The sequence below is a fragment of the Solea solea genome, chromosome 12 (assembly GCF_958295425.1).
Source record: "Solea solea chromosome 12, fSolSol10.1, whole genome shotgun sequence".
Taxonomy (NCBI): Eukaryota; Metazoa; Chordata; class Actinopteri; order Pleuronectiformes; family Soleidae; genus Solea; species Solea solea.
Genome location: NC_081145.1, coordinates 21,349,740 through 21,373,277, shown reverse-complemented (window position 1 = coordinate 21,373,277; position 23,538 = coordinate 21,349,740). Strand labels below are relative to the sequence as shown.

The following is a 23,538-nucleotide window of genomic DNA, read 5'->3' as shown; positions in this document are numbered from 1 at the left end:
AGCTGCTGTTTGTTGCCAGGAAGGTCTTTCTACAGGACAATGTGTGATATGTGCTATTAGAGAGAGAGAGAGAGAGAGAAAGAGAGAGAGAGAGAGAGAGAGAGATAGCAAGAGAGAAAATGAAATGGCTTCCCCACTCTATGTTGTACTTTTCACCTGCCTATTATACTGTCACCAAGTGTTTATTTCCAGCACTGAGGGGAAGATGACAAATATATTCAATATATTTTGAATGTTCTCTCTCACAAAAATCCGGGATGAATTGGATTACTGTGTCTCTGTAGCTCTGGGCTCCTGCATGGGTTCTAATAACCTTCAAACAGAACAGTGTCAGTATTACTGTAAAGGCTGTTTTGTGCTCACAGGGGGCTTGAATCCACAAAGGCGCATGAAATCATTCTGAACGAAGGGGTTCCCACACCTTGGTTGACATCAAATTCAAGGACTTTTCAAGGACTTTCCAGGACCAATTCACTTAAATTCAAGGATCGAATGTGCTGACACAGCTTAAGATGGGAGGGCAACTTGTAAAGGCCCTGGTATACTTCTGTGCATATGCCACGTGTGCGTGGACCCTGGTATACTCACGCGTCAGGTTCCTGTAGTATCTGACTTCACTATCTGGTGGCGGTACAAGTCTGGACACAGGCAATAGGACGCATTCCTACCAAAGAAGAAGAGAACGATGCTACAGCTCCCTTGGACATGTCTGGTTCGAGCGGCTCACAGCTGAAAGGCCCATCGGGCAGGGGAGTCAGGGGGTCAGCTGGTTCGAGGGTCGCCAGGTTGAGGCTCGGATGACTATCCTTGGTGACTACTTCTAATGTTGTTGAAATGTTTGTTCTGCGTTGCGTGTTGATGACGCATATGGCGTCATGGGCACGATGAATGTTGGGTCCGCGTGAACTGTGCCAAGGGAGCCCTTAAGAGTCGCCTCGTCCACTTCCATTGATTTGCAGCACACTCTGCATCTGTGATTGTCCATGTGATCTTCAGTCAGTCTTTGTCATTTTCTTTGGTAAGGCAGAGATCTTGGAATTTTCATTTCCCAGGCATCACATAATTTGCGCTCTCGCTTTTAACGTTACTTTCTTTCATTGTTCTGCATGGACTCACACGTCAATGGTCTAAGAGAAAAACGTGATATTCGGCCGTCTTTAAATGAACAACTTACATTCCTAAGCACAAACCTAATAACTCAGTATAGACCAGCTGAAACTGGCAAATCAAAAATGCCTCTGTGTAACCCTGGCACCCATAATTTGTCTACAGAATGTCCCTCATTATACCTTTGTTGAACCTAACTGGGGAAAAGGACCGATAACTCGACTACCCAAGGTCGATTCTAGGTATCAGCAGAGGAAGGAGCCAGACATCTTGACCTAAGCCTCTCTCCTCTCTGCCAAACCAAAGATATACATCAACTCTGAGATTCACTGGCAAACTGATAGAGGATACCCAACTGTTAACATCTCGTTGTTCACGTTTGTCATTCAAGGACCTTGCTTAGTTTTTTTCAAATTCACACACTTTCAAGGGTTTCAAGGACCTGTAGGAACCCTGGAATGAGCTCATAAAATGAATCAGATTTAAAAGAAACTAATTGTGTGCATAAAACCAATGCAGCATAAAGTAAGGCTTTCAGACAGAATGTCTTCAGAAAGGATTCACCTGATCTCATTGTTCTGTCCACTGCTCTGCCAAGTTCACTCTATGTGACCATTAAAAATAAAAGTCCGTAGCTAGGTTTGTGCTATTTAGTTCAATTTAAAACACAGAAATCACTAAATATTGTGTTTGAACTCTATATGGACTGTGGTGCGGGGAGGGGGTTTCCAGTCAGAAAAAAGATGTCAAATAGTGAGATGAAGCAGCAAACATATTCCTAAAATATCTCAGACTATATCTGACTTATATCTTATTTTGTAAATGTGGATATAATCTGCTAGCAGCCAGCCAGGAACAAATAACTACCCCTTTTGCAGGTTTTTGTTCTAAAATCATATTTCTTTCAGCACAATTTACACGGTACAGGTTCTGTTTTAAATTTCATGTTTGTGTGTGAACCGCAGGAAGAGAAGCTGTTTTCTTAGTGGTGGCTAATGGGAATCCAAAATTAAAAAAACAAACAAACAAAAAAAACAATAAATAGAATGTTTCTGGCCATGTATCCTGAAAAACAAATAGGCTGACGTCAAGATTCAGAAGGATTTACTGTGCAATTTTCCTCGTTAACAGTTCTTGGTGGCCTTGCTTTGTGGAATCGTGCCTGGGGACCAAAATTAATGAAGGTTATTGTAATAGATTACTGGTATCAAAACCAGATTAGCTCCCACTGCGGTCAGAAAGATCCACTGTGTGTCCTCCACACTGAGATGAAATATTGTTTAATTACACTGTGTCAAGTTTCATCAACGGATTGTAAGTTTTACTTAAACTGCAAATACAGTGTGTATTATTAAAATTCAATTAGAAATCCTCTCACAGATGTTTGGCAAGAAATCAAAGTAAATAACAGTTATCGGGTGGGATATTATATAGATATTCTTCATGAGCTTCATTTAGAAGACAGAGGCTGATTAGGTTGTCCTTACAGTGTCAGTGTACAAAGAAAGGGTCTTCCAGATCCACTATTCTACTGATGCTGGTTTAGATCAAGTAAGTTTTATCAAAATGTTCTAATCAAACATATTAATTTTCTTAATTTTCCATGCAAGCTTCATGAATGTTACATTGTTTCCTTCCTTGTATTAGTCTGTGCAGTGTCTCTTTTAGAGTCAGTGAACTAAACATTTCTTCAATCTCAGCATAAATGCCAGATTTAAATAGTTACAGCTATTATTATTGTTATTACTTATTACTATCATAATATTAAGGATTTTACAGTCATGCATCACTACATTTGGTCTCCTGCTACTATTAATAACCGTAACAAGTATTCTGAAAGAAACAGCAAAAATCTGGTGAGTAAATTATAATCATATATATTATATGACTAATACATAAAGATATATGTATTAGTCATATAATAGTCAAAAACTATTTTATATATATATATATATATATATAAATATAATATATATGTCATAATATATATGATATTATAATATATGGACAGGAGGATGTTTAATTGGAGTAAACAAGTTAAAGTCAGACGTCACATTATGTAGTACAGATAGATTTTTTTCTTCCTCTCCCTCTTTGAATTTAATCCCACGTCTCCGAGGGAGACAAAGAAAAATGTGATGATGTCATTAAATGATATTATAGGATTTCTTTATGCGTCGTGCTCGTGACCTGCCCCTGCGGTGTGCAGGAGGAGCCGCTGACGCCAGCGGACAGCAGCGCGAGGGACAATAAAAGGTGGACGTAGTCTTCGACTCAACACCGAGGACACACACACACTCACAGAGAGACACAGAGACCAACTTCAGTCAGCTGAATCCAGAGCAGAGCAGAAAAGTCACATCAAAGAAGGTGAGTCACGTGCATGTTCTTTTGTTTGTTCATCATGAACTGGAAAAAGTTCCCTCGAGCTGATGAATAATGCGCAGAATCTCCTTTCCTCTTCTCTGCGTGTCTTATAGATGCAGAAGTGCTTTGGGATTTTTTGCGTGTCGCTCATCTTCTGCGCAACTCTGTCTGAGACCATCGGGCTGGTGATTGCGGTAAGATGTCCATGACACGACACGAGCTTCACTTTCATTTTAGGCTAATACACTGAACATGGACATGGAGAAGAAGTTCATATAAATACACTTTGTTGAAAGTTAAAGTCACTACTAGTTGCAAAGTATACAAAAAGTACAACATATTTACTCTAGTGATCTCTTTTAATTGAATGTACTTAAGTAATGAGAGTAAAAAGATTATTATGAGAATTGTCTTAATTATACATTTATGGAAGACTATTAGTGCCACGTGCAAAAAAATTGAAGTCAGAAGCTTCTTTTTTTTTTACATGTGCCCCTAATAACTTACTTATTGACTATTTAATAATTATACAGCAGTATAACACATGAATTAAAGCAGAGTAAAAACATAAATCAGTTTAAAATATAATTTCAAATAAATACAAGGATGAAGAACAGCAGTTTAATCCAGGAAGGTAGTGGAAATGGTCGTGTTTAAAGTCATGTGTTGTACTGAGAACATTACCATGGGGGCAGCCTGTGGCCAAGTGGAAAGGGAACTTGGCTTGTAACCGGTGGATTTCTGGTTTGAGTCCCCACCAGGTCAAAAAAGGGCTAATTCTAGGAAGGTTTCTGTAGAGGATGATATTTGGTGATGATGATATAAGTTATATATATATACATATATATGTATATATATAGAAGTAGTATCTATCTATCATCTTAAGCATGAAGCGCCAACACAAGCAGGGTCTTTAAAGCCTTGAAATGATTTAAAACCAACTTAGCAAAATAAACATAAAATAAATAACAAAAACCCATACATCCCCTACATGACAAAGACACCAATATAAAGTAGTTCTAAATTAAGTCCTGCAATGTTACAGTATTTCATGTCTAATGCAACCAAGTAATAAATTATTCCTGAACCTACAGCCTTTAAACAAGGTTTACACTTTTCAAACTTGAATTTAAAACTTTAAAGACTATTAATAGATATATGAAGACAGAGTAATATTTTATTTTGTCTGGTGATCAATGTATTTCCCTTTTTTTCCCCACACTGACAGATAACAAAAGTACTTGAATAATGCTCTGTTTTATATGTGATGTAGGTTTTTTTGAACATGTCCTAAAGCAATCAAAAAAAAAGTGTTATGATTGATCTCATAATTGTGTGTCACTTCAGGCAAAGGAGAAGCGTGGATGGACTCTGAACAGTGCTGGCTATCTGCTCGGTCCCCGTAAGTATTTACTACACACACACATGCACACACACAGACCCACACACATATATGAACACACACTGTGATGACACAGGCAACAATTTGTGTCCGTTATCTTAAGCAAGGCTGCTTTTAGGACACCCAGTGGAGTAAAAACTTGAGTGAGTTAATTTACACATGTCTTTGGGAAGAGGATCTACACAGTAGATACTGTAGATATAAACTGACTCTGCTTCTCTCAGTTGTAGAAGAGTCATAAAACTTGTACATACATACATGCATACATACTGCTACATGTCATAACATGACATGACTAACAACAGACTAACTAAAGTCAGCACAAACTGTTTCCAGTTTCCGTGCTCGATTTATCCGAAAATGGAAACTTGTTTCAAATGATTCAAAATACAATCTAAGATGGAATAGCTCTGAATTCAAATATTGTGGCTAACTGAGGGGAGAAGAACAGGCTGAATGTTTTTCTAATCCCGACATGGAATAAAAAAAGAAAGTGGAAAATGATAAAACGCGTAAAAGCACTCTGCTTAGTGCCAGTTTGAACCAAGTAAAGGAATAATAAATACAAAATAGGGCCCATTAAGTTGATACTGTAAATCTGTTTGCAAACAGCTGCCCATTTACAGAGCGGTGTTTGTGCCCCCTGTCCATACAAAAACCAACCTGCAAATGAGTCAGCTTTTAGAGTGTCCTGCTTGTTTTTAGAGAGAGAGAGAAACAGATGAGCTGTTTCCCTGTTGTCAGTAGCCTCATATTTAAAGTTGCAGTAGGCAGATTCCCCCCTCGTACAATTTTCACTTTAACCTAAAGGTTATTAGTGCTAGTATTAGTATTAGTACTACTACAGTCATGTCATGCGTGACAGACAACCCCTTTGCGTTTTCTTGCATTTATTGCTCTGAAACCTGGAGCTGTACATTATGCTGAAAGGTTATTATGCACTAATTGATGAATAATTCCAAGAAAATGATGCCTATTGTACCTTTAACAGACAAGCGCTGTAATAAAGCACAAGTTATCAGGGTCATAAAGTTTGTTGCCAATGTAGAATGTCTCCTATGGTTTGCAGAAGAGTAACTAAAGCAATTTTTTGACAGGATCAGACTCAATTATATCAGTTTTGGCCTAACCTGCTCGATTTAGCATTATTTCCCAAACTAGTGAAGTATTGCTGCTTGAACCAAAAGTGTAGCATGTATGCACGTCTTCATTTACCACAGTGTAATGTCATATAACAGTCATGAACTGTCTGTACATCGCTTGCTAAATTGCGGCCTTATAGGTACCGTTTTAATCAGTAATGGACCCGTGGCTCATCTCTGTGAAATGCTTGCTTGGTTTTGTACGTGCATTATCTGAAAATGTTAAATTATGAAATTATAGCTAACAAAAGACACGGTCCAGCTCACATTTGGTGAATCAGCAGTGTTTTTTCACCCCCCTCTTTGTCCGTGTCCACTGTGTCAGGTAATTTAGTGTAATTTAAAAATTGGCTCATTACCTTTGGAGGACACATTAAGTAACCACTGGGTATCCAAGTGTGTGTGTGTGTGTGTGTGTGTGCGTGTGTGAAGCCCCGGTAAAGGTTGCTCCTGCCTGTGTTTCAGGTCGTATTGATCACCTAATTCAGATAAAGGATTCTCCCAGTGCCAGAGGCAGAGACGAGCTGGTCACTAAATGTAAGATAGTAAACCTACATACGGCCGCTGCAGGGCCTTGGTGTCAGTACGGGAATTGCTCTGCCAAACATTCCGCCTCTGAGCTGCTTCTGCCACTCATCAGTACAGGACGTCTGTCATCCTACTGCTCTCCGCCCTCATGCATCCAAACACTGCATCTCTCTCTCTCTCTCTCTCTCTCTCTCTGTGCTTTAAGCAAAGGAAATCGTGCAATCTCCATTCGTGGACTAATTTGTAATTTTTCTGTCACAGTTTTGCACTGACTTGATTATCAAAACAAGGAACAAAGTACGTTAGGGTAAATTAATAAGGATAAAATAAGGATAAAATTATCCTTATTAATAATAATAATAATAATAATAATAATAACAATAATAATAATAATAATAAAAATGTTCTACTCCACTGCTGTCATTTCATAGCTGAGCTTCAAGTGGTTTCAATGCAGAGGCTGCTACGGGAATACAGAAATCACGTAAGATGATCAGCTGACTCTGAATGAACTAGTACGTGTTCTAGCACACGTTTAGCATTCAAATGTAAACAATGCAAACTTCTTTTTAGTCTGAAGCTTCAAGGACTGTTCTTCAAACCTTCGAGGTTTGATTTCACTAATTTCACTAATAACCTGACAGTGCTCAGTTAATTTGTTTTTAACTGTCAAGAAAATATCAAAACGCTTGTTGGGAAAGAACTTAACCCTTTAACACCTAAGCCTCAAAATATACAGCATTTTTTGTTGCTGCTTATTTTAACCATAAACAGGCCATGTGATTAAGTGCTTTTGTCCATTTTTCCAGAATAACTTTCAATATCTGGCACTTATTTACAATTTACTGCATGTTATAAAAGTGCATTAACAATCTGTAGATGTACATGAACACTAGATTTTGCGTGATAAATTTGACATTTGAACAGTGTAAAACATATTTAAAACAATATTTGTTTGAGTTTTTGTTTCAATGTACAAAAACGGGCCAAAAAATAGAAACTATGTACAAGCGTTTTTCCAACTCTCTCCTCTCTGGTGACAAAGATGCTGATTCGCCGGCTTCCTTCTCAGCTTTCAGAGACCAATAGCACAAACCATTGCTTAAGTATGGTAATGCAAAGTGCGCTTGCGCAAACGTGTTAAAGAGTTAATACGCCTATATGAAACTAAAACAAGCTCTCTCAACTCTGTCACTAGTCTGCGGGCAGTTTGTATCCTATCCATGAAGTAGCAAATAACGGTTAAATTGTGCATTTAAACAAGCTTATGTCCTCTGCAGCGGCCGCATGTTTAACACACGTGGGCCCTTTACTGCATGTCTTCCACTCTCTCTCTCCTTCTTTCACACTTAACGCTACTCTTGGAGAATCTACATATGTAGCTGTCAGTTAGCATCAAAAGCCAACAGATGTTTAGGTAATAAACAACAATCTATACTATCAGGTGATTGTACTCTTAAATAATAAAGTATAATTATTTTACCCTCCATTTATTACAAATGAAAATTGATTCACCTTCATTTTACACATTGTACCACATTGTAATGCTCTCCCATTTTTAGCTTAAGCTTTGCTGAAATAAAAGCAATTTCAGCCTAAGGTTTCTGCATGTTATTGTTATTGCATTTTAATCTAATCAGTTTCTCCCAATTCTTTAATCTCACCAGCCTCAATTTAGGTTACATCACCATCTTGCCATTATTTTAATTTGATACTTCTATTGCATTTTAGGGGTCAACTTGTATTGTTTTTACATGTGTGGAATGTTGTCAACCCATCTAGTCAGAATCAGAATCAGAAGAGCTTTATTGCCAATTGTCATTTGCACATAAACATATTGCTTTATTGTCATACTGACTTCCTCCTTTTTTGGGACCCTTTGTCACCTAGCTCCATCATTTGCATAAATTGCATGGCCACTTATCAGTTTTGCTCTTGATTTGAGTCTTTTGCCTGACGCAGGATTGTCAGATTTAGAGGCAAATATTAACAATTCAACTACAGAACAATGTGGTTGACAGTGTAGGATATACTGTAGAATACTTAAGTATTCTAGTTTCCTCTAATGGGCTCATCCAATGCCATGCATTTTAATTATTTTAATTAGATGTCAGAACTTACAGTTCAACACAAACAGACTGAGTTCAAGCACTACTTGAGCTAACCTGTAAAATGTTTCTGCTAATTAGCATCACTCCTCTTTAATCCACATCATGACCACTCACAGCATAAGTGACGTACCAAGTGTGTGGACTGAAAAACACTGGTACCTAATGGTACCTAAACACTGGTACAGTCAACCCTTGGCAAACATACATGTGAAACACCCGGTGTTTCCAAAATGTAAAATTGCTGACGCACTCATAGGATGAGGATCTGAACCCCTTTCTTTTCGTCATTATTATGCATGTGTTTAAAAGTACAACTCATCCATCTTATTTATTTTTTTTTTTTTAACGTGCTTTTATGTCTTCTGTTGGTTTGTGTTACTGCAATTCCATGAGCCAAGCCCTGCAGATGGTCCGTACAAGTTTGGAAATTAACCCGCACAATAACAAACTAATAAATGCTGAAATAATCAAGTGTACAACAATGTCCTTTAGCTCCTTTTTACGAGGACTAGATAGAGGTGTGCCATGTGTTCACTGTGTATGTGTGTCTCATACTGTAGCAAAGGAAATATGACTGTTTTGTTGTTGCTGTTGTTTGTGAATTAAAGCAACACTATGCAGTTTTGCTGAGCAGCAGTGCCCTCTGCAGGCACTAGTAATTATTTCTGTTGGGTTCAGAGACAAAGTACTGTAAAAGAAAAACAATCTTTTGACTTTAATTAAGGAAGTACATCCTATTTATATGTTAAAAGATTATTCACTGAAAGTTGGACTTGAATTAATTAATTCATGTTTTTTTACTCAGCAGAGTAAGGAGTGAGAGTTAAAAAGGCTCCACTCACATCGGTCACTTTGGTACATTTTTAAACTATCGGTCAAAGTTGCTCAAAAATAGTTTATCTCTCCAAAGTAAATATTTGAACATGTCATTATGATCAGAATGAGTCACTATATAATTGTTTGTGTGTGTGTGTGAGAGACATGAAGACCATTTTGCATGTGATTACTGTATATGTTTAAATGACTGAGAAATTGTGAATATATTGCGCACAAGTGGAGGATTCTGATGTAAGAAATGTAAAACTAAGCGACTGAGAAAAACTGCAATTAGTCAGAGATTCTTCATTTATACAGGAGCATAGTGTTGCTTTATAAATCACCTGAACATTTCTGGCTTTGGTTATTTTTAAGTCAGATATTGTATTTTCCAGTTCCAACAGATGTGAATAATAATTTCATTCACAGTTATAAGATATGGAAATCCTGGAGCGGCTGAGGATTTCCGTCAAATTCAAACAAAAAGAACAATATTTTTTAACTATAAATCATGACATTTGCTGAAATTTGTAAGTAACAATGAACAGACGGTTGTAATCAGTGGAATAAAAAAAATATGCTCTGCTAATCTTATGGCTGTATCAACTGTGTTCACACCTTATTGTCCAGATGGTATAGATGGACACAGGACACTAGGAGACAAGCCGGGTCTGGCTGGCAAGAGGGACATGGGTCAAGAGGAGGACTTCAGAACAGGTTTGTCTTTCGTCCCCCACATGGAAGCAGGACAGTTTCATGTTTTCTATCAGACGTTCATTGGTTTCACTGTCATTTGAAGAATAACTGTTAGGAGATTCTGTCCTTGTCTTTATATCCTGAAATGTCCTCATACTGTATGTCATTACCAGAGCTCCTGTGCTAATGACATGCGACTGCAATTTACTGCTTTGTTTCCACAGGTGCCCTAAGAATAGCAGATGAAGACGTCATCCACACGATCATTGACTTCCTGTCATACCTCAAACTCAAAGGTGAGTTTGCCCACTCACTCTCTCGTCTACGTGGAGGACGTTTATAGTTATGTAACTTACTCGGGTCCTCATAAACGTGCTGGTAATCACACTACTGTCGCATTATTAAACAGCGTCACATCAATATCTATAAGTCGACGTCAGATTGTTCAGGTTTCTCACTGAATACAGGACTTAAACCACATAACAAAAGACTTGATGAATAAAAAACAGCATGTACCTTCAGGAAATGACTACAATGCCCTGCCTGTATATTTATAGCCACAGTATAAAGGCATAAACGTTACATACATCATGTTTGTGTTTGTGTGTTACAGAGATGGGAGCATTGGACAGCCTACCTTCCTCTCTGACATCAGATGAACTGGCCAATCCTTAACGGTTTCCTCATGCCTCCCCTGCCGCTCACCTCGCTATACCCTTGGGCTCCCACCATCTTCATCTTTCTGTAGCTCCACTCACACTCCGACTCTGGATTTGTCCTCGTATCAAAGATCTGATTCTTTAACTCTTTAACCGACAGATATGGGTTCTTTCCTTGAAACAAATATCAGATCTTTCTGCTCCTGTGTAAATAAAACTTGATCTCCACTCTAGTCCATGTGTGTTTGTCGAATGTAAGTGCATCTGAGTGAGACGGACCAACGCTGTATTATCACCTAAATATAATCTCATCTGATTGAGGAAAAGAGTGTGAAATAAACAAACATAGACACTGGACTTACTAGACAACTTGAATGGATTGAATTAATTGCCTTTAGTGTTGCAAAGAGAAAAATAGTGAATAACACATGAGAAAAACAATCACGATGAATCACATCGTACAACATCCTACAAAATGCCTCCATTCCAGCAGTGAGGTTGTACAGCATCTGTACAACTTGATCAGCATGACTTTGCTCCTAAATTAACATTTACAATAACCTAACTTCCACCCACCCATCCATCCATTTCCTAGCCCCAATCTCGCTGATATAGGGCGATAGGCGGGCTTCACCCTGGACAGATCGTCAGTCCATCTTAGGGCAGAACCCGGAGAAAACCCACACACAAAGGGAAAGAACATGCAAACTCAATTACCAAACATAAATATACTAAAAACAAACAGGGTGTAGACATCAATTTAAAAAGCGAGTGGCCAGTAAAAGGTCTCAGCAGTCTATTGAGAGATTCTAAATATATACAGACAGAAAACTCCAGTGGCCCAAATCTGATCTTTTAATCATATGTAACTCAATTCTTGCAGCGCAAGTTCTTGATTTAGTTTCAGATCTGTGGCTCTTAGGAACTGATGCTGCTTTTTGATATTTAGTTCTGACTTAGCAAACCTTTTCTAAATGACCTGAAGGCTCTGGGTGGTTAATAACGTAACATTTGGACTCTTTCTCCTAATTTTCAGTAGCTTGACTTAAGTGGCTTCCATGTTGTTTACTTTCATATTACAGTCTACTATGTGTGACATGTTACGACGTGGATGATGTTATTCTTTTGCACATGCAGGGGCCAGGTCGGGTCCGTGCCTGGTTCACATTGGAAGCTGATGAATGCCACTTTAAGAAATAATGTGAGCTGCCAAACTAAATTGGGCGCCAAGGTTTGCAGGCAGAATGCAGCCTACCTAACATGTGGATATGAGTCATCTTAAGACAGACACTTCTCTTCCTATGGAGCAGTCACTTAATGTGGAGGGAATTCACTTTAACAGCAATGTAACATTGGAATGATTCAATTTCAGGGTCAGTTTGTGGATCCCATTTGATTATTTATCATCCTCATTTCGTCTTGACTCATTTGTGCACTTCCCACATGAGCTGTGAGCAAATGAGGTACAGAATTGACAAGAAAAAAAAAGGAAAAGGGCAAATGTTTGTGGCAAATTCAGTGTATGAGTGACTGGCTTTAAACTGCATTCAAAAATAAGCCAGCATAGCACAGCAGTCTGTACACTGGTTATAATGTACAGTTGAGCATCATGAGGTTAGTATGGAAAATAAAGTTCTACAGGTCTTACCTGGGGGAGAGCAGAGAATTAGAGCACAGGTGGGATGTGGAGTGGAGTGAGTTCAGGTAACTGTGACAGGTTGAGAAGAACAGAGTGAGCCAAAATCCAAAAAGCACAGGACAGAAAAACAAAAAGTTACCAATGGGTAATATTTTTTGCAACTCCAACATCAGTTAAGTCTCTAAGTCTTGTGAAATTCAAAACTGATATCGATTTAAGATGCTCTTTCTGTGATTCCCATGCCGAGACTGTTTTTGGAAGTATACTCACGCCTGTAGATTTATTCTGGATAATATCATATGTGATTTTACACATAGTATGGGGAAAACAACTTGTTTAATAGTGAAAGACTTCCTATGCAAATGTTAATTTAAACATTTATTCGACAGTTAATTTACCATGTAGATTGATCCAGTTTATCCCCCACTCATTCACTGCCAACAGAAAACATGTTTCCTCCTTAAAGTGGCTGCACTTGTGTATGTTGACAGTAAAAAGTATTTTTTTTTAAAAGCCACACTGTTCGCTGGCCATGGAAAGGGTGCGCTTCATTTACTCACCTATGATAACAGTTCTGAAGCATCATCAATCAGTTGGTAAATGTCTGACGCTGTTTAAGCCTAAACGAGGAGACCTTCACTGAAATGCTGAATCACAGTAGTTAGCCTAATCATCTTAGCTTCATTACTTCAGTGACTAGACTCGTGAACCAACTGGTAATGTGAACTGACTTGTTTTCCATGTTGTCAAATTTATAATTTTTATTCAGTCATTCGTCAACTACGTAACCGCTGCGTGATTAGGCCCATATAGCCCTGTAATAAGCAAACGTAATTAGAAAAAGCAGCCAACGGTTTCAGAGCTAATTGCTAAGTGGTTAGCTTGACGCTAATGTAGCTTGATGACAACTATAACTTGCACGTTATCTTCATGAACTCCCTCAGGGTTTTAGGGAAGAACACAAATAGGTAGGGTCTGAACTTTCATTTACTGTAGTTTAAAAATGCTTACACAAACTTGCTAGCAACAATGGGCACGTCACAAGAGGAAATTCACAGGTGTACATGATCAAATTAATAATGCCTGAGTTCAGTTAAGCTTCCCCCAGTTTCACTGTGAATGTCGGGTCCCTATCACACTGTCTGAATTAACATGACATAAACAGAGCTATATTTAATGTGACACCTGTGCTTTTTCTGGCTGCTGTGCAAAGGCGTTAACATTAAAGGTAATAACACTACCAGTATAATAGCATTACTGACATTACATGAATACTGTAAATAATTACAGTGCTGTTATTGAGATCACAGTAGTGGGCGCAGACATTAGACTGCTGTTATTACTGCATTAATTTCAGGACTGTAAATTATTAACTTTATTCATTTTGTCGCCTTATAAAAAGGTGTTAAGTTTGTTACAGTGATATCATTATGCCAAACTCAGCAAACAGTGCTTAGTGCTCCCTGGCCTGTGAGTTACATCACAGGTTATAGATTTGCTTATACTGGTCCACTATTCGTCACAGACACATCAGGACAATTCCAACAGTCAGCTTTATTCACTCAATTGCACATTCTCAATCCTGAATGTAACCTTCAATAGTTTTCTGTTCCATTGTTTATTTTACTTTATCACTTATATGTTCAGTTTTTCTTGTCCTCTTTTTATGTGGATACTCCTCTTTCCTGTTTAGGATCTGAGTAACATGAGTGAAGGCATACAGGTTTGGTTGGTTAACAACAACAGTGAGCCAGGACATGTGTTCCTCAACTTGAAATCTGCGCCAACATACAGAGATCTTAACCCAGCTCAAGGGGAAGGTTAGTTTCTTTATAGATATTTGGCTGACACTCCTCGAATGCACTGAATTCTCACTGAATTCTGAGAAAAACTTTCCAATTGATATGTGTCAGTGCTTATTATGACACAGTTTTTGAGGAAAAGTACCATTTTGCTACTGTTGTGTCGTTACCACAATGACCAAACATCTCAGGAAACTTAGTCTGTTCTCAGGAATGTTGTCTGTTTCCCCATTAATGTTTAATGAAAAGTCAATAGTACAGCTGTTGCACAAAGGCCAATTTTAAATTTGAATTTGTTAAATTTTAATTAGGTTTCTGTAAAATTCCTCTTTTTCTCTGTGGTTACCAGATTCAAGTATGCAAGGGACTTCCAGCCAGGTATGATGGCAAACTTTGTTCCATCCCTACCCAAAAAAAGCTACAGTGGCCCAGCCCCATCTCCATTTTATGGTCACTGATTAACTGAATTTGTTTACCAACTATTCATTTTACAGGTTCCCCAGTACTACTATCACACTTCTCCCCAGTATGAGGCCAGAGACCAAACAGAAAACATGCAAACCCAGACTCCAGCACAGTAAGAACTGAGTTCACAATGTTGTGTCCACTATAAGTTATGTCTCAATTCAGGGGCTGCCTGTTTTCAGGGACACTGAGGACCATGGACCCTGAAACTAATAGAAGTTGGTATACTCTACAGAGGACTTCCCTTTTACATTACTGCTGTCACCCAGTAACAGATCAGTAATGACATGATACCTTTTTGTCAAAATGACTACTGTAAGCTATTTCTGATACTTTTTGGATACATCCTGGGATATGTTTGGCCAGGGAGGACCTACCTGTTAGGCCAGTCATTTGCCAGTCTTTAAAAGGGGACAGCTGAGTTATGGTACTGTGTCGCCAACAGCCTTTAAATGCAGCTTCTGAAGAAAGCAGAAAGCCTGAGATGAGACAGATGAAGTGACAGATTAAGACAACAATTATTCTGTAATTTAAAAGCATGTAGACTGCCATGACATTACAGTTACATTGTTCTAATAATGACAAGTCTTTATTGAGGAAAATGATAAAGCCAGAGAACTAAGGCCAAAATTGAAAGAGAATTTGAATATATTAATATGTTGAAAAAAAAGTCACCTTAAAGGAATAAACAACATTTTTAACAGTAAGAAATAAATATAAAAGCAGTAATTGATTTTACACTTCATGTCATCTGCAACACCTTGCAACAAAAATTTATGAAATGTTAGTATCTAGTATCTAAATCACTTTTGTTTTACATTTTATATCCTGTAGATTGTCAATGTGTCAGTGTTGTATCCTGGGCTTTATTTAATGTGGACTTGTAACATGGTATATTTTCTCTTTTGACTCCTAAAGACCTGTTGGTACTTTGTGTGAATTAAAGTCAAGGAAACCCTGCAACTGCATGAAATCCCACTGTCTCAAAGGGTGAGTACAGTATCTAATTATTACCGGCAGTGTGCAATGTAGACTATTTGAAAAACTAATCTTAAATGCTATAATGCCTTTCTCAGCTACCTCAGGTGTGTTTCTTAATGATATGGTGATTTATATGTGTTTTTGTGTGATTGTCTCTTTAAGCTACTGTGAGTGTTTTGCCGGTGGAGTGATGTGCAGCAATTGCAACTGCTTTAATTGCCACAACAATGAAAAGCACGAAATAGAGCGTCAAAAGGCAACTAAGGTTTGGATTTTTACTTAACTAATGTATTTTTATGACAGAAGTGTAACTCCACCAGTGATGTCGCCAACTTACCAACTAACTAAATGTAACACTGTAAAATACCAATATTACATGAGTCAGTACACAGTAATATATCTTAATTTAATGGAATCATACATATGAATGATAATGTGAATGAATTAATGAAAATGCTACAGTGTTCACAATTTCAGAGGTAAAATAAATATATAGTGTATATATTTTTTTTAAACAAATAGGACAGGTGACCTGTCCAGGATGTACCCTGCCTTTTAACTATGTCAGCTGGGATTGTCTCCAGAAGCCCAGCAATCCTCATGTAGCAGGACAATGAATGAATGAGTATAATTGATATTAAGCAATAATTTGTACTATTGACCAGTTTTTTTCTAGTGAAATGCACACTGCACACTAAGTAGTTCAATGGGACTCTCTTCTATGGCTTTAATTGGTATTGTTTAGGTACTGCCCACATTTGAATTTATGTCAGCACCTGTACATTTATCTTTATTTTGGTACTGTAGGCCTTTTTCTGTACTTTACTCTACATACTGTAACAATATAAACATAGTTACAGTTAAATTAGTACAAACATCTCAGTCTCCAGTTTACACTGCACATGCCTGTAATTGAGGAAAAAACCTCAGTGCATCTCATATTGTAGCTCACAGTCACAAGCAGTATGCTGCTGTGCCGCTCTGAGTTCTGTCAGGTGCAAAGCTGAAAGGCAGAGTAGGATTTTGGGAAAACTGATAAAACAATACAAAAAACTTCTGGAAGTGGACAGTCATACGAACACAAAGTCCTTGTAGAGAGCAGGAGTGTGTATGACTGTGACGGATACCGGTGGAACTTCATTCTCTAGCTGTGGGCTGATAAAGGATGGTGGACTGCTGTGTGAGCTGACTGCTAATCAGTCAGTAACAGCTGAAACACTATTGATTGTGGCCTGCTGCTGGTGTTTGCACCACAGCATACAGTAAAACATGGTGAGCATGAATCGTTCTAATTGGTGTTTAAGCCAAGGTGATGGGTGTCACTATATTAGTGGATCTCTTTCAGCAGCACTGCTACTGGAAACCACTCAGGGGATGACAGGCGCCCCCTCAGGCTCTGCTGTGAGACTCAGAGCACACTTGAGTTTTTGTCACTTCTGAGGACAGTGTGTTTTCTTATATTAACTTCATCGAGGTGTAATGTATTTTATCTTTGATCGGTCATAAACCCCAAAGTAACAGTTTAAACTTAAATCTGAGGTCAGTGAAATTCTTTTGTTAAATAGCTTTATATTCAGACAGCTACCACTGATCTTGAGTCTTTGCTCAGTGACGTGGGCCTTTCAATCGCAGAGAATGGCAAAACTGTTGCGAAAAAAACACTTTTGAGGAGTCAAAATGATATACGTTATATTAAATATAGTTGCAAATACAGTTTTTTCTTACACTATCACTGCATTTGTCATGCAGTTGTATTTACGCCGTAAAGCACATGCCAACAAAGGCTGCACCTGTAAACGCTCCGGTTGCCTCAAGAACTACTGCGAGTGCTATGAGGTACACACATTCTTTTTCTTTCTATTTCAGTCATTTTGTAGATAGTTACATTTGTTTACATGTTCAGACTGACTTAATCTGTTGTGTCTGTGTGCAGGCAGGAATCATATGCGCCGCCAGGTGTTTGTGCGTTGGCTGTCAAAACTTTGGCAATATCCTCAAAGTGAAGTCTGACAAGGACACGTAAGATCATACATAGATGTAGAGTAACTCTATAGCTATGGCAGTGTAGCATATATTATTAATACACTAGGTGAAATTTCTGCCGTGTCAGAGGTAGATTCAGTAGGGATGCACAATATCATCCGCACGATATCGGTATTAGCTTATTAGATATCGTCAAACACCATTCTCTGCCGATATGACTAATGACTACAACAAATAGGCCAGTACCTCCATGACTTCTATGCTGGTGCCCTCTACAACTATTATTTATTATTTATTTATTTTGCTTTATGACCAAAATGTACATCTATATCTGCTGCAATATGAGTAGGCAAAATATTATAAAGTCTAATATCGTGCATCCCAAAGATTCAGTAAACTGAAATAAGACTATTGTTAAAATGCAGATTTAAAATGAAAACAGTTACTTATGATAGAGTGACGTTAGCCTCGGAGGAGCAGGTCCATCACCATGTCAATGTGTGTGTGTGTTTGCTCAGAGGGACTGGATCTGTGATAACCGTGGCTGTGGTGGAGGCTGTGTGTGGCTCTCTGCTGGTCCAGGCGGAGAGTGCTGAGAGTGCTGAGCTGAGCCGTGCACAGGCTGAGCGTGTTGTCCTAGAACAGTTCAATGATTGTCTCACTCAGATTACCAATGCCATGTTCACTGACGACTGAAACCTTATGATGACACTGAGGAGGAGACGTATGTGGGGTCATACTTTAAAATTCAGCCGACTGTTGTTTAAGCACAGCCGTCTGTTCTTCTGCAGCTACAGTTCTTAGCTCTATATTCTGTTCTTAGTTGTTAATGTAAAACTATTTGCTGAGTAATGTGAATTTTCAACTTGATACATTTTTATTTGTTCTTGAAAAACTATTTTGTTTTGGTGTTTTTTTGTACACACACATGGGCATTGTGTTGATGCTTATTGATGAGCTTGCCAGATGCCTGGTGTTAGAGGCAGCATTCGGAAGTTAGCAGAGTAGTGTGTGTCATGGCCAACTTTGCAAGAGTTGTTAATATTGCTAAAACCTTAGCAGTCGCGGTCTCCAACAAAAGCACCAGCAACAGGGAAAACAGCCTTGTCTGAGAGCTCTGCTCTGACGGTGCACTGTTCTGATAACGTGATTTTATCAGAATATTTGCTTAAAGTGATTTAATTGCTCTGCCACTTAAAAAATTTAACATTTCACATCTTCTAAATTGTTGTCCTGAATTGTTTCTTCCTCTTTTTTCCCCTCATTTAAATTGTTTACTTTCAACATTCAGCAAATTGTAAATTGTCACAAAAATATGCATGTTTAGATGAGTTTAAGATTTTTATTTTCATTTATTGCATTTATCTTTCTGTATGCTGTCATTCTCAAACAAAAAACACAGGTACAGAGGAGTTGTTTGGAGATGATACAGGAGGTGTCATATCTGACATTACAAATGGGCCCCTAGGCCTTAACAATTATTTCCTTGCTGAATATTTTCTCTGATAATTATTTGTTTGGTCTATAAAAAAGTTAATCTGTTAATAAAAGTGAATCTATGTTTCTTAAACCCCACAAACCAGATATTTCTTCCCATGTTATCTTTGGCACAAGGGACAATTACATACACACTTACTGTAAACTGGAAAGATGATCTGGCTTGGAGTTAAAGGTGAGTGTGGACTAAAAACTGAGCAGTGACTACCAGGTGAAAAGCTGAGCAAACACAGGTGATGGTAATCACAGCAGATCATGTGATCAGACAAATAGGAAGCAACTGTGAGATAAGCGTGGATACAAAACAATATGTGAGAAGAAAAGGAAACTATACCAATAAGACAAGAGTTAAACAGACATACAAAGCTGTAAACACAAGGCAAAATCCAAAATACAGAATAACCGTAACCTTTTTTAATTTGTTTAAACATTTCATGTCAATGTGCTTTTCAACACATCAATATAAACATATAAATATGAATAAATCATAATAAGTCTGAAATGACTATAAAACATTCACCCCCACTCTAAAACATCACAATTGTATCCATCATTACATCCATTACAACAATAAAACATTACATATGTTTGTATTATGTTTTCATTTAAAGAACTGTGTTGCCATCACTCAGTCTTATTTGTAGGAAATAGGATGCACTGTTTACAGAACTAAACAAATTGGCCACTTTTTAGAGTAACATTTATGATTCAAATGAAGTCTTTAGTGCACTTCCTTAGTATTGCTGGAGGGCCTAGTAATTCTTCATATCAACAGTCCAACATAAATGTGACCCACTTACTGATAAAGATGGTAAGTGATGCTCAGCTGAGGGTAAAACCAGTAATGAACATAAAAAATAGCAGCAACAGGAAATACTTTGTAGTGTTTGCTACTCAGTGGAACAAAACCACACACACAAACATGGAGCCCACCACAGTAGCTCCATACTATTGATGTTCCTCGCTGCAAATCACGGCCGTGACGTCAGCCTGTGTTTTTCTGCTGTTTTTTTAGCTTCTAGTAAACAGGAGTCCCGCCAGGCTCCACGGTGAGTGGGATCGAACCTGTTAACGCTGCAGCTACTGATGGGAGATATAAGAAGCCTGGAACATTGCTGTGAAACACATACTGTGATCGGACTGACAACTCTCACTCAAGCAGACATGGTGAGTAGGAAGATGTGCATGCTTTCAAATTTTTATCTTTGGTCAAATGTGAGTTTTTGTCTTTTGAAAGTTCTACTGAAATTGTGTGTCAACAATTTGTAAAAAAAGAAAAAAAGGGTTATTTGTCCGCACAACATATAATGACAGAATAATTGCTGTTACAATAGTAAAGATTTATATTTCTATTGGCTATTTTTGCTATTAATTAGATTAACCTTACACTTCTATTCATTTGCACAGACAAAGCTGTTATACCTAACTATTCAAATCTTAGCCCTAGACTTTTCATCCATCCATCTTCTACAGCCATTTCCTCCACACAAGGGTCACTGTGCCAATCTCAGTGGAAATAGGATTTCCTCAGAAATGAGGTTCTGCTTCATTAGGAGCATTAATTTGGACTCTACACAGACTAGTGGTCCTGCCAAGTTCCATTTGTTATGCCAGAAAATGTTCTAAAGTGGTAACAAATACACACAGACACTATTTTTGGACTGTATGTACTGTATACAGATGTAAAAGTAGTGACAAAAGATAGTTCAGGTTTTTTGTAAGTGTGCTTGTACATGTCTTCTAGAAGATAAAAGCCCCGGTGGTTTGGACGTGTTCTTTTGTCATCTCCCTGTTGGTGGGCTCCTGTCATGCTCAGAAGGTAAAACTGTTCAGCCCCTCACACGATTTACTGCTTTCCAATAACTTCCAACTTTTTTGTGTGAAAACAAGCTGTCATCCATCTCTGTTTTTCCCCTCAGCTAAACATACACTGGGGTCCTCAGTCCATGATGTACCTGAAGGGCAAATGTGAGTATAACCACTCTGTCATGGGATAATGATATCAAATTGATACAGGAAATCAGTGGTGATACGCAGCACCAGTTAAAACAATAGTGACGACACTAAACCAACTGTTCATGTGAAGAGCACATTTACAGAATAATTGAAATTGAAATTGATTTCAGATGAAATATTGTCCTAACCTATACACATCAAAGGGACATCTTTGTTTCCTCACAGATCTGCACAAATATCACACAGTAACATTTTAAATATGTTATTCAAATGAAAATAAATATGTAAAAATGACCGCTCGCTCTCATAGTGTGAATCATCAAATGAACCACAATTCAATATTTATATGAAATCGTTCAGCTCTAGTGCAGACAGACACTGAACACAGGGCACAGTTTTGGTGTACATGTGTAAGAACGTGTGTCAACTGGGCCGGCAGCCATGTCCTCACCGAGAGCAAGCCTCTGTGTCTCTCGAGTCCTGACTGTGTGCCAGCACCCGACACAACCTTTCTTCTGTGGAGAAACTGGACTGACGAACACGACACAGCAGCACACGAGTGCAGACCTGTCTAATTGTGTTTTTGTCGTCCACAGTTGGCAGGAGGTTTGTGTCAGAGGATGAAAACAGTTTGCTGAAGCAGGCCCTGCATGGCTGGTACGCGGTACTCAAAGGTATAGCAGCACTCTGTTAACTCGTAGCACACACTTTGTGTCTTTCTGCACTTTGACAATGACTTTACCACAGCTTAAGGCAGCATTTTTCAAACTGAAAGGTTGACAGCTTCATTAAGGACACAAACACCATTTATATATTCTTTTTTTTTTTACAGTGAACTCAATAAGATCAGTCTTTCCTTGTCAGCCCACCCTTAGTTCTCCATGATGACAAGTGCAATTTGAATTAAAAGGAGAAACTATTCAGTAATTATTCTAGGGTCGCATCAAATAATCACCTAATCGGTTCATAAATTAATTTGCGAAATATTCTGGTAATTGATTAGGCGGTTTGAGCGTTTTTTTCCTCAGATATTTCAGCTTCTTAAATGTGAAGATTTCTTGTTTTTTGCTCCATAAAACAAAGAAATCATTTAAACTGAATACCTTTTTATGGACCCAACTACTAATTCGAGTAATGGAGATATAATCAACTGTCATTAACGATATAAACACTAATTGTCATGTAAACTGATTAAAGCCGCAGGAGGCAGGATCACGCTAATATAGTTGATGGTGGAGGAGAGAAACATGGGTTGTAACGTCTACATGAATGTACGTGTCCTTTAACCTCAAAAAAATGAAATGATCAGTTTAGAACTTTATATTTCATGTAGAATCTCTCTCTCTCTGTGTGTGTGTGTGTGTGTGTGTGTGAAGATAAACAGAGGCAGCTCAGTAAAGCCAGTCACATGCTGAACTCTGAAGAGAAAGTCCTCATCCACTACCTCCAGGACAGATGAGAGACGACCCTGAGTCGCACCGTCCACATGGTCATTAAGAACATGTCCGACACACAGACGTACACTTCCTACGCACAGATTAACACGCAGACACCAGTGAACATCACCGCAGAGACGGCCCATTTTGTATCGGACAGGCAGAGACGTATGCGGTGCTACGAACCAGAGCCCCACCATCAGCAACTTATGAACAAGAAATATCAGTTGTCCTCTTTGTATTTTTTCATGTATAATGAATATAAAGTGTGTGTGTGTGCTCCTTGCACAGATTTCAGCTTGCTGTAAATAAAGCAGAGGAGAGGAACAACTGATGGGAGATGGTCTGTTTATTTTCTGTTGGAGAATGGTTACATTACAAGGATGATATCCTCAGACGTCTTGTTTTGGTAAATAAAACAGAACATATTCACATTCAAGACCCACACAAATACACTATATAGTTATCAGAACCGTTAGTTATTCGTTTATATGATTACTAATCAAGTGTCTCTCTGGTTGCAGTGTGTCATTTTCACCACCAGGTAGCAGCTGCAGCACACAACAGTGGGTTTATACTGCAGAGGTGTTCTGGACAGATTAAAGTTATGTGAGTAAGAGGTAGTGATGAGAACACTGGTTGTTCAAACATGTATTGAGCTACTTTTACTTCATTAGCACTTTCATTCACAGCTGCTCTGTCTAACCCACAGTAATGACGGTTTCCACATGAACAAGTGAACTAAGTGAAGCTTGTGAGAAAGCAGCAGGGAAAAAAATGACAATTCAGAGTTTCACCTCCTGCATGTCATCCATAATGCTGCAATACTGCATAACCTTTAACCTTATCTAAAATGAAAGTAAGTGGATCATTGAAAACAATACTGCCATACTGGACCAGTCGAGGCCCGGCTAAACGACGACCACTATCAGTGTTATTGACCACCAGGGG

The 23,538-nt window shown here is 38.3% G+C and overlaps 2 protein-coding genes across 10 annotated transcripts; both read left to right on the top strand.

Annotated features, from left to right (window-relative positions):
* Positions 1-3,324: 3,324 nt before the first annotated feature.
* On the top strand, positions 3,325-11,061 carry gal (galanin/GMAP prepropeptide). 2 transcript variants are annotated; one of them, XM_058644375.1, is made up of 7 exons: positions 3,325-3,477; positions 3,588-3,668; positions 4,822-4,876; positions 6,484-6,555; positions 10,104-10,190; positions 10,394-10,465; positions 10,783-11,061. In XM_058644375.1, the coding sequence occupies exons 2-7, from the start codon at positions 3,588-3,590 to the stop codon at positions 10,842-10,844; spliced, it is 429 nt and encodes a 142-aa protein (XP_058500358.1). In that variant the 5' UTR covers positions 3,325-3,477; the 3' UTR covers positions 10,845-11,061. The 2 variants fall into 2 exon arrangements, with proteins under 2 accessions (XP_058500358.1, XP_058500359.1); XM_058644376.1 differs by lacking the exon at positions 6,484-6,555 and having other exon boundaries at positions 3,339-3,477.
* A 1,872-nt stretch (positions 11,062-12,933) lies between these two features.
* tesmin (testis expressed metallothionein like protein) lies at positions 12,934-22,919 on the top strand. 8 transcript variants are annotated; one of them, XM_058644367.1, is made up of 9 exons: positions 12,934-13,183; positions 14,161-14,287; positions 14,619-14,647; positions 14,764-14,846; positions 15,653-15,724; positions 15,878-15,980; positions 17,465-17,551; positions 17,649-17,734; positions 18,217-19,275. In XM_058644367.1, exons 2-9 carry the CDS (start codon positions 14,173-14,175, stop codon positions 18,392-18,394), a joined length of 753 nt encoding a protein of 250 aa, XP_058500350.1. In that variant the 5' UTR covers positions 12,934-13,183; positions 14,161-14,172; the 3' UTR covers positions 18,395-19,275. The 8 variants fall into 8 exon arrangements, with proteins under 8 accessions (XP_058500350.1, XP_058500353.1, XP_058500352.1 ...); XM_058644370.1 differs by lacking the exon at positions 12,934-13,183 and adding an exon at positions 13,249-13,435; XM_058644369.1 differs by lacking the exon at positions 12,934-13,183 and adding an exon at positions 13,467-13,695.
* The last annotated feature ends 619 nt before the right edge of the window (positions 22,920-23,538 follow it).

Excerpts from the sequence above, each read along its gene's own strand:
- gal (XM_058644375.1), top strand. The coding sequence starts at position 3,588 with ATGCAGAAGTGCTTTGGGATTTTTTGCGTGTCGCTCATCTTCTGCGCA. Across the intron at positions 4,877-6,483 it reads TGGCTATCTGCTCGGTCCCC|GTCGTATTGATCACCTAATT; the intron begins GTAAGTATTTAC and ends CCTGTGTTTCAG. Across the intron at positions 6,556-10,103 it reads AGACGAGCTGGTCACTAAAT|ATGGTATAGATGGACACAGG; the intron begins GTAAGATAGTAA and ends CTTATTGTCCAG.
- tesmin (XM_058644367.1), top strand. The coding sequence starts at position 14,173 with ATGAGTGAAGGCATACAGGTTTGGTTGGTTAACAACAACAGTGAGCCA. Across the intron at positions 14,648-14,763 it reads TGCAAGGGACTTCCAGCCAG|GTTCCCCAGTACTACTATCA; the intron begins GTATGATGGCAA and ends TTCATTTTACAG. Across the intron at positions 15,725-15,877 it reads AAATCCCACTGTCTCAAAGG|CTACTGTGAGTGTTTTGCCG; the intron begins GTGAGTACAGTA and ends TGTCTCTTTAAG.